The following is a 15,874-nucleotide window of genomic DNA, read 5'->3' as shown; positions in this document are numbered from 1 at the left end:
GATCTTGATAACTCCTCCCATAGAAGCTCTACAGATTGGGGTAAGCGAAGTTCCAAAGTGTGGCCTAGCAAAGGTGAGGTGACCAGTGAGACTTGGCTCATTCTGTGGATACAGTAAAAAAGTTGGAGAACACTGAGCACTATTGTTTTTCCTGATAACTCCACCAATACAAAGGAAGCTGGCCCAAAGGACTGTATTAGCTGCTTTTCGGCATGAGGCGCTTTACTAACATGTAACCATGACTGCTCTATCATAATTTTGCAGGAATTGTAGTATTTTATTTTCAGAAAAACATAATGAACAGTCTGATAAATCTATAATCAAACTGACAAATCTTCTTTCAAAGCTTTTCTGTTGGTAGGTTTTACTATTGTATGGAACGTTATTCAGCACATGCTGATTGTGGTGACATGGAAAAAACCCAAACTGCTATACAAAAGACTTAAAAAAACCCCTTCTGATACAGCAGGGAAAAAAAGAGGAAACCTCAGTATTGTCTCTTCTGTGGGAAGGTAGTTACACTAGCCTACCAGTAAAAAAAAAAAATAAAAAAAAAAATCTTACACATATAAGCATTGCTACTGGGATTGTTTCCAATACTATTTTGAATCTGAGAAGGAAAGTGAGCAGGAAAGACTCATAAAAGAACAGCAGGTTTTTATATCTAACACATAAGTTTCAGGTTGTCTTCTTCCATGTTCCCACTCTGGCATGATGAATTACAATTAAACTACCCAACAGACAAACTAAACTTTTCCTTTATGCAAAGGCTTGAGATACTATCTTACACTGCTTCAATTTTCACAGGTCAATCATAGCACCTGATGCATCATTTAGTAACAAGTTTTGTGCAGTGACCCTGTCTTCCTCAGAGCAGCACTACTGTATCACAGTCCTCAAACAATTTTAAAATTAAACTTCTCCAGTATAAGTGATTTTATCTTTAAGTTCCATCCCAAACCTTGCCAGAGGGAATTTGTGAATGAAACCTCTAAGGACTTTCTGAAATCTGTTTCTGTCATGTATGTCTCTATGTGTGTATAGTGCACAGAACAGGTTTCAGAAATAATCCATTGTCACTGCAAGGACGTCCACTAAATAAGAAAATAAAGAACTCCTGAAATTAAATAACAGTGCATTAATGCTTTTCTGGATAGCAGTTTAAGTGTTGTTCAAATTCTCATGGGATTAAAAGCAAAAGGCATTAGAATGATCAACTACCTTAAGGAAGAAAACCCAAAAAACTGAACAGCTAAATATGACCAACACACAGCTCCACTGAAACAGAACTAAGCCAGAAGTGAACAGATGGAATGACTAAACTGTCTTTAAAAAGAAAAGGAAATAATTAGTTATATAAAACCCCCAGCATTACATCCACTCAAGTTCTAATGGAAGATTTATACTACAAGCGCAGCAGAGGTTTCTGTATGAGTTAACATATAGGAAAATCCATCAGAAATAACACTGTTCTGGCTTCCCTCACTAACACCATTAACACTTAGATCTTATGACTTTTAATTACACCATATCCACATGCATTCTGCAGCGAGACAGAAGACTGTCTGGACATCAGTGCATCTCAAAGTGGCTAACTGGATATATAGAAGACTTCCTGCCTTCACAAAAAGAAAACTAAATGGTGGAAAGAGCTCTTGTATGTCCAATTAACTTTGATCCTTTCATGGAAATGTCTAAAAAGTGTTCTAAACCTTACACGATCCACACCAGTAGCCAACATTCTGGGTTAACAATACTTCAACAGTCAACAAAAGGTCTACAGAACTTGAAAGTTAACAAGGGACTAAGGGCCATAGAAACAGCAGCATGAGGGTAACAAAGTGGCAGCTCTGTTCATGCTGAATGAGAAGCAGGCAGGAGGTGAGGGAGAACACCAGGAACCAGTAGCAAAAGGCAACGGAAGGTGTGCTCAGGAAACCTGCTCACAAGGAAAGTCTTTGAAATCAAATATCACACAACGCATCATCAGACATGACTCACAACCACAAAAGCAGACTCGATTTGCTAACACAATACACCACAGGGGAGACATCAAGAAAGGACGAGATGCAGCTATGCAGCACTATCTAGATGTAGGGGCTTGAGGAACAGACATCACTGAAAGAGGAAATCCATACCCACCTTCACCAAATCTGGACTTGATTTTGCATTAGATGCTGAATCAAGGATCATAGATTCGGCATGTATTCTGCGTAACCGGTCTTTAAGATCTGTATTTTGTGCTATTGCCTGGAATATTTAACAAAGATATTGGGGATATAAAGTTCTCTCAACTAACTCAAATGTGGGTTTATTGGGTAAACAGGGGTAAAGAGTATTTAAAGTGCAGTATAAAACACCACCACATCATTTTTTACCAATTCAGCAAATCATTTACCTTAAATTCTTCAAACCTTACTTGTTATCTCTCAAAACTATTTTTGTTCAGTGTGAGGGAAAAGACACACAAGTGGAAAAAAAAAGTCAGAGATGGTAGGGATATTTCAAGGTTTGCAAGCTGATTTCTTAAGTTATAAATTAATTTTGTGCATCTTTTTTCTTTTCAAGCTCCCTTCCTTCACCTCCATTTCCAGCCAAGCCTCTCTCAACATTAGTTTTTACCACATCCAAAACCATTTGATTTTCCCATACTGACAGTTCCCTTTGCCTTCCACTGACAGAGAAATAAGACTTAAATTCTCACAGGTACAGGTACAATTCATGTCCTATCAGATTATAATAACAATGATCAGAATAAAAAGCCTCTACTGCAAACTCATGCTTGTTACATGTTATTTATTCATAATGGGTGCATCTGATGGACAAATGTCAACTAAAGTAGACTTGTAGGAAGAGAGTGCAACCCTGCCTGCAATGAAAATATCTGAAATAAAAGACTGGGTTACTAATTTTGGAACAACACTGAAGACTCAGTGATCTTAATCAATACCAGGACATGGAGAACCCTGCTGTTTACACATCCGTGTTATCCCACAGATACTTCTGATTTTGGAAGTGCTTTTTGTTGAAAATCACCTTGGGGGCAGGAAAGACAAGTAAGCTCAAAGTGATGATGGAGGGAAGAAAATAATTTCTGGTTTTAACTATATGTGGGCTGAATTTGCCATACAGGTGTTTAGCACTTCTGCATCAAGCGTTCAGCACTGTGTTATACCCACAGCATCAGGTAAGTGCAAAACAATTTACACAGCTGCCCCATAATAGCATCTTCCCATTTTCATTGTTTGCTACAGAATGTTTTCTTCCTTCTGCTGTCTTCTTCCTCTCCCAAAACCAAAAATACTGTATTTATTCTCATTCTGTATTTGCTTTTCTCAGATTGTGTGTAGGTCAAGGATACTATCTTAATTAGGGAGAAGCACAGCCAGAGATGCTAATTTTGTGGTGTTTTATCCACTTTAAATCTGTTCACTTTTCCCCTGCCAGGCTGATGAGAGCAAAACAGAGCTATGTTTGATAGCTTTAAACCTGTGAGTCTGATTTTTTGTTTCTCCTGTACAGAAAACAAATAAAATGAACAACAACAAACATGAAGTCAAAGTCATCAACACAGGACTCTCTCGCAAGGAAGTCTTCAAAATATGTCAAGTTTATCATATCCATCTTTCCTATGTTTCCAAATGAAGCTTATTCCTTTCACCTATAGGATCTCTGCTGTACAGGGTGAGAACATTTCTTTTGGCATCATGGCTTTGCAGATCTGCAGGCCCTCAGAGGCGTTAACCTCTGCTGAAACTGCCAAGGTTCACAGATGACTTCTGGATTGGCTACAAAAGGTTTTTTAAGTATCAGATAAGACCTAAAAGAATTACTTTTAAAAGACATGTACAGGATGAAGATGGACAACAGAATCTCACTGCCTAAAACCCCAAAATAATTCATGCTAAACTGAGTGTTCACTGAGTTCAGCAATCTTAAAACTGATTTTTTGATATAAAATGGTAGGCAAATAACCCTGGAAAATAAAAGTCACCTATTCAAATATCAAAAGAGGAACATCTGAAAGCCAAAACCAAAGAAGTGCAAGTGAACGAGTATAGTTATTATGCACCAGGCTTCAGTTTTCTCTAAATGCTATGAAGACATCATGGCCTTTAAAGGTCTAGGCAAAGAGGTATGTTAAAAAACTATAACCACATGTAGCTTTTGTAAAGCAAAGGGAAGTTTTCATACTGAAATAACTCTAAGATGATCTACATCACACTGATTAGTGTCAGAGAGTCTCCCCTGCCTCTGATGCGGTATTTGCAATAAACACTGAAATTTTAAGGCCATAGTAATGATGGCCTTCATTGCCCTGAAATCAGATTACTCTTCAGTAGACATACCGAAACATGACCAATCTCAAAGTTCTGGTCTCAAACAATTACACAAAGCACACTAGCCAAACACTCCCCCTCTCCCTTTTTTTAACAAGCACAATCTTTTGTCATTTAGAACTCTGCCCTACCAGCTCCATCGCTGCTATTAGAGGACTAAGAGATAATTAACGTTGGAAGTCAGTGTAAACAAGTTGTACTAGAATTTGCTTTGCAGTGTCTTGGTGCAGCATGGTGAAGCTCTCGTGCATTAGAAGGGACAGCAGAGTGCTTTCAGCCACTCTCACCTTTACTTTATGCCAGGTCATACAGTGAACACTCAAGTGCTGTTTAGGTAAAGAAAAGGAAAAGGAAACCTGCAAGCTACCAGAACTTGGTGATTAAACAGTGAATGTTTAGAAAGAAAGTAGACTCATAGTCACAGAGCAACCCTCTGATTCTTAACACCAAATGATACAGATTATACTGTATACCTTTATCAATCCACCTCTCAAACTTCAATAGTTTGACAATACCTTTAACATTTAGGAAAGAGTCTTTGAAAAACACCATATGTAGAACTTGCTGTGATTAAATTCTGCACGTTCTAGCACAGAATAGACACCAAAGAATCAGAAATTATCTACTATAAAATTTAAAAGTAGTATCTGATGACAATGAAGCTCAGTGAATTTCAGCATGTCACTTACAGATGATAAGGCATTCTTCAAGCCCACTATTTGTGCAGATGGAGATGAAGATGCATCGTTCTCCAGCATCTGCTTCAGCTTTTCTCTCTCAGTAGATATGGTGCTGAAAGCTGACCTCAAGGTGAAGTAAACTAGAACCATTTTGTAAAAAGTGACAGTTAAAAACAGCTGCTACCAATTGTATGCGTACTAATTACGTAAAACTTAAATAAAACATTGTTTATGGTGACAGAAACAAGAATTTAGGTTGAGAGATCCAGGGTGGGTTACTAAAAACAAGTAATATTAATCAAGGTTATAGGGTAGATTTTTAGTAGGAGAAATGTTTATGGTGAATGCTACTGTGTTGACTATATTAGCCACAGTCAAAATTACTCTGATTATTTGTGACAGATGGCAACAAAGCTAACTAACCACATCTGCTCTTCACTTGCTTTTGTTCCCCAATTAGCTTGAATCTTCAGATGGTCATGATTCTATTCCACATTCCTTTATAAATTCCAGTGGGGGAGAAGAAGAGACGAAAGAAAAAAAATTAAGTAGGAAAAAAAGTAATCAAAAAAAGCAGCTGTAACACGTATTGTGCCACAGCTATAGGGTTAGTAGTTTCCCTGCAAGTCAACTGTGGTGTTGAGTTTTGTTATCTCTTTCTGTAACAAAGAAATTTCAGCTTGTTAGATGATTTAGTGACTCAAAAGGTCAGAGCCTGAATGATATGCATGTTATGCTGCTACTTCTACTCCTTCCTGAGGCACTACCACCAGCCTGATATGTTTAAATCAGACAACAGATCATGCAATTTTAAAATCATTGGATTTTTAGAGGGAAAATACACTTTTTAAAGTTTTTTTTTTTACCCTTAAGACATTTAATCTTCTCTTTAACCACAAGAAATAAAAACATTATTTGAGCAATATTTATTTATGTAGGTTTTCAACATTCAATTAGCTGGAGTATCAGAGGATTTCTGAGGGTCTAATCAAGCCCTGTAATACTATCATGAAAACTGCCCATGCAAAAATTAGCCCATTTACAGGGAAATTAGGGTAAAAAATCTGGGCATGGATGTGTGAAAAGAGCAATGATCAAGAAATCCCTGATACTCCTCTCTTCTAATCATCCACTCTGAGTTAACCTGAATCATCACTACTTCGTTAATAAGTTATGTAACCCAGTTTAGTCTTCTAAAAAATTAAAGTATGTTCCAACACTGCAAACCATTACCAAAGCTAATTCTCATACTATCCAAAGAAATCTTTAACAGTATCACAGGCGGTGGGGAGGGAGATATATCCACTATGATCTATTCTGTTAGGCTTTCATACATAGATAACATGACCAGAATCTTCAGTGACCTTAAATACCATGTAATATGTGGTATACTAACTTTAATTTTCAAGTATCATTACATACTAAACAATGTTACATTTTATTTAATTTGTATCAAAAAGCTGAAGCAAATGGTTTCTTCGCTATTATCTTTGGAATGGGTGTGCTATAAAGTAACTTTGGAAAAAAATTCTTTGTCCTCTTAGTAAATTGATACTGCAGTAAATAGTACCAAGTTAATTGTCCCTTCTAATGCGTGGATCAATATAACCAAAATTTCCAACATGGACATTTCTGGTAAGATGATCTTGAATAGGTGATTTCTTTGCTCTGCTTAACAGCAACTTCTCCAACTGCACCCCACCCCCATTTCTCTTCTTTTTTTGGAAAACATACATTACTTTTGACAATAATTGACTTTATCAAGTTTACTACTTAGATACATTCCCTGCATAACAGAATCAAGATATATCAGCACCAGAGGGGAAAACAAGCAGAGAGTGCTTATTGATAACATCAACCATTATCGTGTGCCAAAGGGGACAAAGCCAATACTTCCAAAAGCCTTTCAGCTATAAATGCTTAAGTGCCTTCCTCATCAAGATTACTTAAATAATAAAAATGCTTCTGGTGCGAGGGTGATGGAGCAAAGCATTGCTAATGAAAAATGATTTTGAGGGAAGAAATATTTCTAGTCAAGCTCCCCTTCTGGCTGCTTTGCATGATTTTACTCTTCTTATTCACTAAAAATAGGTTACTACCATAGCAACCCTTGCATCATCAACAAATGTTGACTCTGAAATACAGTGAAGCACACCGAATATAGAAACATACATGTGCTCATATGGACACATATGCGTGCAAACACGAAAGAGTATAATCTTCTGTTGTGTTTCTAACACAAAGAGTATAATCTTCTGTTGTGTTTCTAACACAAAAAGAGTATAATCTTCTGTAGTGTTTCTAGCAATTGATTTTAGGTATTTTACCTCTTGGAAAAAAAAAAACAAACACAAAAAACCACAAACAAACAACTAGGTTTTTAGCACATAAAAAAAGGGCTGTCCTCTATTAATTAAAAAACAAAATCAATCAAAAACGATGATTAAGCCACCTTTTTTAAGTGACCCACAAGTTCAACATTTGCAATTCCTAAAGGAAATTAAAGGGTGTTTTCTGCATTTTCTAAACATTAAACAGGAAGCATTCTCAGAAGTCACACCATTATTTAAATTGTGATGATATAAAACCATATACGGAAGACAATTTCATTTACCTTTATGTGCAACTTGAAATAAGTCCTCTTGCATTTTTGTAAATTCTGATGATGTTTCAGAGCCATCAGAGTAATTTTTCTCCTCTACAAAATCTATTGTAGATAAGTTTGGATTGGAAGCATGCAGTCTCATAGGGGCAGAAAATACTGAAGGCACCTGTAAGGAGGATGGTAATTTGTGGTATTTTTATAAACTGTAAAGAAAATTTTGTTTTATTGTACCCACCTGGGTTACATGTTGGAGACAAAAAAATGAAATAATTACTGTCAATTACCAGTAAGCTTGGAATGGATGACACCTGGCAAATGAAACCAGAGCTACAGCTTTGCCCAATATACCATAATGGGATAATTGGCAAAACTCAAAAAACCAAGTCCACCGAGAGTTGTAACATATGCTGTATTATTCCCCCCACCTGTAAGTATCTAATCACATGGCCTCTGGATGCAAATGTGTACAAAACTATCTAGAGAATTTTAAAAATCCGTACTGATTAAAAAAACCCACCAGCACAGCCCCCCATATTGGAGACAGACTGAAAACATGGGTAAAAAAAACATGGCCAGTCTCCTGAAGGTAACAGGACAGACCCTATTGTAGATATCAAGGACAACATATTTGTGTTTTGTAAGGTATATTACCACTTAAAATGAGCTAGCACAGGACACTACTTGGAAAGGATTCGTATTTCCTAAACAGGTCATGCCAAGAAGTGATCAATAAGGTTTGGAGGAAGATGAGCCCCTGGAAGGACTGAAGTTACCTGTAATGTTCCTTTAGCTTCTTTCCCAACAACTCTGGATCGCCACCTCCTGTGTGTTCTCTTTTCCTTCTTTGGGCTTTCAAAAGGTCCAACCTTTTCACAACACACAGGACAAAAAACAATACAGATTGCCATATATCTAACAGAGCTAAGGAAGAAATAACTTGATTCTTTAGGATAAGGGTTGGATTTTTGAACTGTAAGGGAATATGCTTTTTGCTTTTGTTTCTAAACAACAAACCTGCATAGCATTTATAGCAGGCGCTGAATACGTCCTGTGAAGAACATCCATGCTCTGTAACAGCTGGTTCATTTCCAGTAAATATGTGTGACAGTTGGAGAGGTCTGTTTAGAACAAAAGAATATTTTCAGTTGCCCTAAAGTAACAGACACACTGACAATTTTTTTTCTTTGTAGGTTAGTCCTATTTTGATTGTACCTAGCATAAGTTATTCACTGAGTAAAGCACAGGATTAGACTGATGGATAAAAAGATTGTGTACTATCTTCAGGTTTAAATTCAAAATAGTGAAATGCATCTATATAGTATGTGTAATGATCATGGTATTTTTTCCCAGTTAGTTGCAGAAAAATGAGAATAATGTGATAATTACTGCAATTTGGGACTTGTCAAAGCTCCTCATGGTGAGGGTAACAATGACACAGTCTTCAAGTACATTCAGAGCTAGAGGTGAGGCTCTTCTGTATTTGAGATGAAGTTCAGTGTAGGCAGAAATACAACAAATAAATATCACACAGACACTAACAGCATGAGAAAGATCTTCTTGCTCTTAGGAAAGAATGAAAGCAGAAGGTGACTTTGAAGTACAAAGAATTAATGCTTTTTAAATTATTAGATTTTGATGCTTCCCTTTTTTGAATACCCAGCCTAAGGAAGTTCAAATCTTACGACTGAATGTGATTCTCCTGTATAAAGGAAAATGTATTGAAATATATAGGTTTCTTGAAGAGGTGTCCACAACTGATACATCCACATCCAAAATTACTAGTCCTTTTGCAAACAACTGAGTAGCCACTAATCAATGACCATCTCTTTCCTCCCTCCAGTTTGAGAGAAAACTCTAACAGTAATGATGAATTACGGTATAATACTTTTGTTGTTAAGAAAAACTAGGGGAAATATTAGGCTACTTTCACTTTCCTTCAAATATCATTACCTCTTGAGCATTTTTCCATCTCTTCAGAAGACTGTAGCCAAGAGGAAATCCTGGACTCATTACTTGAAAAGGAAAATGACAAGTTACCTCCAGTTGACATTGAATTCTGTTTGGTCAAGCTGCCTGTCTGTTCAAAAGAAACAAAAACAAGTGAATTATTAACAAACATTATTTTAATGTTATATACACAAATTTTGACAATCAACAGTTGAGTTCCATGATCACAGCCAAAGACATCAATTACATGGAGGGAAAAAAGTTTATGATCTAGACTAGGTATACAGTCACTGAGCATAATGGCAGGTTATCTAACATAATTGCTGCCTACAAGCAGTAGAAATAATAAAGGAACCATAAAATTTGCTGAAAACTAAATTTTGAGGAAGGGTAAAGTTCTGCATAAATTAGGTCAACTTAATACAATTAAAGTACCATATCTGAGCAGGATCAAATTTGGACATTCTGTTCCTCCTATATGGTCCCCAAAGAAGCCCCAGAAGTAACTTAAATGTACCATGCACATGTTTGTTAAAGTTATTTTTCAGGGTCAAAGCAAGATGCACTAGATATTATTTCAAAATTTTACTCAAAGTTGTATGACTTCAGCACGCATTTGGCTCAACAGGCCTTAATACAGCTATGATCACACACCTCATCTGGGTAAATGCTACCCTTTTACAACGTCTCTGTACACATCTTCAAACTTAGCTCAGTTTCAGCAGTGTCCACTATCAGGTGTGTCAGATGATGCTGGAAATTCTGTGTAAGAGCTAACTGAGCAGTACAATTAAATAGTTTCCAATGTGAAGAAATTTCTGCCCAGTACTACTACCCGTTGATCGTGGCCTATAATGGTGTTTTCTTCTGTAATGTAACTACAAATAACAGCCATTCAAATGCTTAATTATTTGTACACCCTACTAAACCTTTCATTTTCAATAATACCTACATCAGGAAGTGGTACAAATTACATGCTTTGCCAACATCTTGTTTAAAATCAGTTTTAAAATGTTTCACCTTAAGTGCCATTACACAACCAGTTTACTGGTTATAAGAAAAGCTGACTAAATTGTTTGGCTCTTCTCTGAAGCGTACTATTTACAAACTTTGTTACCTCCTGCTCATCTTATATCAAAGCTCTGGTAGTACTAGTTTTTAAATCTATTCCTAAGAAACATCATCTACATCTCAGTCTGTTGCAGTCTTCTTAGATGGTCTTTTTAAATTTACAATATAACCTCCAACATGAGTTGCAGAATAAAATAAAATGCACTATCCACGTGACATCATTCAGTACTGTGTCAGTATGCAATAGCAGTAAGCACCAGTAAGCACACTTATTTTAAAATTAATCTATGCAGTTTGACTGTTTTATTCCTACATAAAGCTGTATGAGCTTTTGCCATATATATACGTACACCCAAATAATAATCTCAGCACCTTTAAAAGCACAAGTAAACTGAATTTAAAGATGAGGAATTGTATTGGCATTTTGTGAACAAATTCCATATTTATCTCTTCAGACATCTATCTCACATAACCAGCTTCTCCAGAACTCATAAACATAAGGGACATGAGCAGGAGGAAAGAAGGAAATAGGCATTGCCAAACACCAATACACAAACAGGCAAGAGTTTGTGTAGCTCCAGTTCACATAGTTTTGCTTTGGATCAGCATGGCTAAGCTTTAGAATACAAGCATTCCACATAGACATATGTAGATGCACACAATAAAAAAAAATGTGAAAACCACACGTTGTATTTTTCTCAAAATAATCTTACTGCTGGATTGATATCAACTAACATCCAGCTAGGGCTGGTGTAAATTGGCAGAGTTCCATTTAGCTTCAGCAGAGCTAAGGTGATTAACTGCAGCTTAAGAACTATCCCCTTCTATTTTTCACATGAAAATAAGTAGGGCTTCTTTGCAGTGAAAATCTGGATTAATAGTCTGAATTAAGTCTTTCATGCCAAAGAAGAAATGGTTAGTTTCCTTGCAGTAAGCATAGATTTTAGATATGCTGGTCACATGGATTCTGGGGTTTTTTCATTTTTTTTTTCTTCTTTGAGAACACCGGCATAAATATATCATGGACTTTGCAAATGCTCCACTTCTGCCCTTGATATTCTTCCCCACTTCTATCCCTGCTGTCTTTTGGGAGAAAATAACTAAATGGACACAGGAGATTTGCCATTTCCCTGCAGACACAGCCTCAGAAGAGCAGGCTGTCAGAGCCACAGAGCTGCTGGCGCCACAAAATACGTGCAAACAACTCTTTGCAGAACGGCCTTGTTACTGCAGGGTGAGTTACTGTTCTTTCAGCTGCCTGCTCACACAGATCCCCTCCCTCTCAACCCTGAGCAAAAAGCTGTTCAGGCACATATTCGTGTTTGCTAAAACTCAAACTCAGTTACAGGATAAAGTGATGAACTACAGGTGCTGAGGAACAAGCCCATTCAGATCATACAGCAATTATCCCAGGGAAAAGAAAACCTTAGACAGCAGGATAACAAGGAGTTGGTTGGTACTTAGGAGACACTCTGGAGCTGACAGAAACAGAGTGCCATTTCAGTTGTAGTAAATAAAACAGTATAGATGTGAGTCACAAAAGACACCAGTGGTTCTACACTGGAGCAGAAGAGTTTCTTTGGGTGAAAGTCAGCCAGTTAATGTACAGACAGCTGAAGGCACAGAGGCTGTGTCCAGACACAGAACACACACACTCTTCCATGAAGCTGCATCAAAAATGTCATTTATGGTGTTGGACTAAACATTTGTCAAGTCATTTGTGAAACTATCAGTCACAGACTCTACCAAAAGATAAGTACACTGTCAGCTGGACCCATTCAGATCCCATGCCCACCCACAGCATGGTGGGTGGGTATTTAAATATAAATTTAAATATATGAAATATATAAAATATAAATTCAAATATAAGTAGTGGCCCCAGGTGATGGATTCTTGTATAATTCCCAGCTAAGTAGCCAGCTTCATTAATGTAAAAGGGCAGAGGGTTTATTAGCTAAAGGATATATGGCAAAATGCTAAAGGGAAAAAAATACCTAGCTGAGTGCTCTTCTGTGACCTAGACTAATATTCACCAGCACATATCATACAAATACTGACATATGTCTCAAAAATTATGAGGATTCTAACTCAATATACAGTCTTGAAAGTCAATATAAAATACATTTGTCTGTAATATATATAAGAATATAAAATGAAAATATAATTTACTGGATTAAAACAATGAAACATTATTATAAAATTTAACAGCATCATAAAGAAAACTGCTTAGGAGTAAATCAATAAATAATTTAATTTTTCTCTTGACATTTTAGAACATAACTTAAATGCCACCACAAACTTCCATTATGCTCTTTATTTAATAAACACAAATCAGACTAATTTAATTCACCATGAAAGCTCATTATTTATAAATAATAACTATTACCTTTCTACCTGAAGCAGAATCACAGAAACCAGGGACAGAATCCGTAGTAGTAGATACAGGGAAGAAAATATTATTGGTGTCATGAGGAAACATGGAGATTTCATTCTGACGGTACATTCTGTGATGACGAAGTTTTGCTACCCATTCATCAAACAGCTCCTGAGATTTCACCTACACAAAATTTCAGGTTTTATAACATTCACATTCAAAAATCACTTACAGAGATACTAAGGTATTTTGTGTTCCTTGGACAAATAGCCTGGTTGGCCTTTACTAGCAAACTATCAGAAGAGTTTTTCTAAGGATGGTCCTATTAAAAATGCATACTGTATGAGCTTAAGAATGACAGAAAATCACAGGATAAAGTCAGGAAAAAGAGAAACTACAGTTAGTAGTTATGAGTTCCAATGCAGAACACAATAATTAGCAACTTATACATAAAAACCCCTACAATGTAAAGAAAACCCCACACATTAAATTGTCATTTTTTAATTGCCATTGTTAAAGTTAGGTCAAAGAAAACAGAAACTTGATTTTGGTGATGTATTTTAAAACTATTTATTCCACAAAGATAGATAAATCCCCATACTTGACCATGGAAAATACTTCCTATAGATAAGACAAAGATATAACTACTGAAAATAAAAGCACTTGTGCAACAACTGAAAAAAGTGCTAGGTGAAAAGAGTGCTGCTAAGCATGAAGCATCTTCAAGGTTTCTGTTCAGAACAGTGTTACTGATTCTGGACTCCGAAACAGAATAATAATGCCTCTCAAGTGTAAACTAATCCACTGAGACTACCAAATTATTAGTGTAACTGACAGACCTCTTGCTATCGAAAAAAGCAACAAAAGGGCTTCATCATACACAGCTATTGTTATTAATTCGGGAACAAGGTTATAACAATCTTGAAGACCCACCTTCAGATGGTATATCTGCTCTTCTGTATCCAAATCTATACATTTTGTTGATTTCTTTACAGACATGACAGAAAGTCCAACATCAATACAGCCATGAAGTTTTCCTCTCTCTATCTGCAAAAAAGTAAAAATACAATCACTCCAGGATAAAGCAAAAGGATAACCTCCACTCTTTACTGGACATGGGTGGGAATATAGTTATCAAAGATGAGGAAAAGGCTGAGGTATTTAACACTTTCTTTACCTCAGTTTTCAACAGTAAGACAGGTTGTCCTGAGGACAGCTGGCTTCTGGAGCTTGTAGAAAGAGATAAGAATCTGAACAGCCCCCCTGTAATCCAGGAGGAAACAGTTAGCAACCTGCTGAGCCACTTGGATCCCCCCAAGACTATGGGACCAGATGGGATCCACCCTAGGGTGATGAGGGAGCTGGCAGAGGAGCTCGCCAAGCCGCTGTCCATCATCTACCCAGATGACTGGAAGTTGGCAAATGTCACGCCAACCCACAAAAAGGGTCAGAAGGAGGACCGGGGAAACTACAGGCCTGTCAGCCTGACCTCAGTGCCTGGCAAGGTTATGGAGCAGATCATCCTCAGTGCGATCACACGGCACCTACAGGATGGACAAGGGATCAGACCCAGCCAGTAGGGGTTTAGGAAGGGCAGGTCCTGTCTGACCAACCTGATCTCCTTTTATGATCAGGTGACCCGCCTGGTGGATGAGGGGAAGGCTGTGGATGTGTCTACCTGGACTTCAGCAAGGCCTTTGACACCATCTCCCACAGTATTCTCCTGAAAAAGCTGCAGCCCACGGCTTGGACAGGGGCACTCTGTGCTGGGTTAGGAACTGGCTGGAGGGCCGGGCCCAGAGAGTGGTGGTGAACGGTGCTGCATCCAGTTGGCAGCCAGTCACTAGTGGTGTCCCCCAGGGATCAGTGTTGGGCCCAGTTCTGTTTAATATCTTTATTGATGATTTAGATGAGGGGATTGAGTCCACCATCAGCAAATTTGCAGATGATGCCAAGGTCGGGGGGAGTGTCAATCAGCTGGAAGGCAGGAGGGCTCTGCAGAGGGACCTGGATAGGTTGGAGAGTTGGGCTGATTCCAACGGGATGAGGTTCAACAAGGCCAACTGCTGGGTCCTCCACTTTGGCCACAACAACCCCCTGCAGGGCTACAGGCTGGGGACAGAATGGTTGGAGAGCAGCCAGGCAGAAAGGGACCTGGGAGTTGGGATTGACAGGAAGCTGAACATGAGCCAGCAGTGTGCCCAGGTGGCCAAGAGGGCCAATGGCATCCTGGCCTGGATCAGGAACAGTGTGGCCAACAGGTCCAGGGAAGTGATTCTTCCCCTGTACTCAGCACTGGTGAGGCCACACCTGGAGTACTGTGTCCAGTTCTGGGCCCCTCAGTTCAGGAAGGATATTGAGGTGCTGGAGCAGATCTAGAGAAGAATGATGAGGCTGGTGAAGGGACTCAAGCACAAGTCCTATGAGGGGAGGTTGAAGGAGCTGGGGTTGTTTAGCCTGGAGAAAAGGACGTTCAGGGGAGACCTCATCACTCTCTACAACTATCTGAAAGGAGGTTGTGGCCAGGTGGGGGTTGGTCTCTTCTCCTAGGCAACTATCAGTAAGACAAGAGAGCATGGTCTTAAGCTGTGTCAGGGGAGGTTTAGGTTTGATATTAGGAAGAAATTCTTTACAGAAAGGCTAATCAGGAATGGGTTGCCAAGGGAAGTGGTGGATTCTCCATCCCTGGAGGTTTTTAAGATGAGACTGGATGTGGCACTTAGTGCCATGGTTTAGTAACCACGGTGGTAGTGGATTAAGGATTGGACTTGATCTCGGAGGTCCCTTCCAACCCAGCTGATTCTATGATAAATACTACCTGCTGAAACCATAGTTTCCTCCCCTCTCAACTTACTGT

General features: G+C 38.2%; 1 protein-coding gene across 8 annotated transcripts in view; it reads right to left on the bottom strand.

Annotated features, from left to right (window-relative positions):
* The window catches only part of OSBPL3 (oxysterol binding protein like 3), a 94,697-nt gene that overhangs the window by 26,456 nt on the left and 52,367 nt on the right, over window positions 1-15,874 (bottom strand). For 7 of the 8 annotated variants that reach the window (XM_051774918.1, XM_051774913.1, XM_051774911.1 and 4 more), the window contains 8 exons: window positions 13,951-14,064; window positions 13,030-13,200; window positions 9,576-9,702; window positions 8,640-8,743; window positions 8,399-8,491; window positions 7,635-7,791; window positions 5,030-5,160; window positions 2,143-2,250 (listed from right to left, as the gene is read on the bottom strand). In XM_051774918.1, coding sequence (XP_051630878.1) covers window positions 2,143-2,250; window positions 5,030-5,160; window positions 7,635-7,791; window positions 8,399-8,491; window positions 8,640-8,743; window positions 9,576-9,702; window positions 13,030-13,200; window positions 13,951-14,064 — 1,005 coding nt within the window. The remainder of the gene's footprint in view (window positions 1-2,142; window positions 2,251-5,029; window positions 5,161-7,634; window positions 7,792-8,398; window positions 8,492-8,639; window positions 8,744-9,575; window positions 9,703-13,029; window positions 13,201-13,950; window positions 14,065-15,874) is intronic. The other variant, XM_051774919.1, reaches the window with a different exon arrangement.

This window comes from Manacus candei, unplaced genomic scaffold (genome assembly GCF_025592945.1).
Source record: "Manacus candei isolate 608988 ecotype Guabito, Panama unplaced genomic scaffold, ASM2559294v1 h1tg000237l, whole genome shotgun sequence".
In the NCBI taxonomy this organism is placed as follows: Eukaryota; Metazoa; Chordata; class Aves; order Passeriformes; family Pipridae; genus Manacus; species Manacus candei.
The sequence above is the reverse complement of the archived record's forward strand: the minus strand, read 5'-3'. Positions and strand labels throughout refer to the sequence as shown.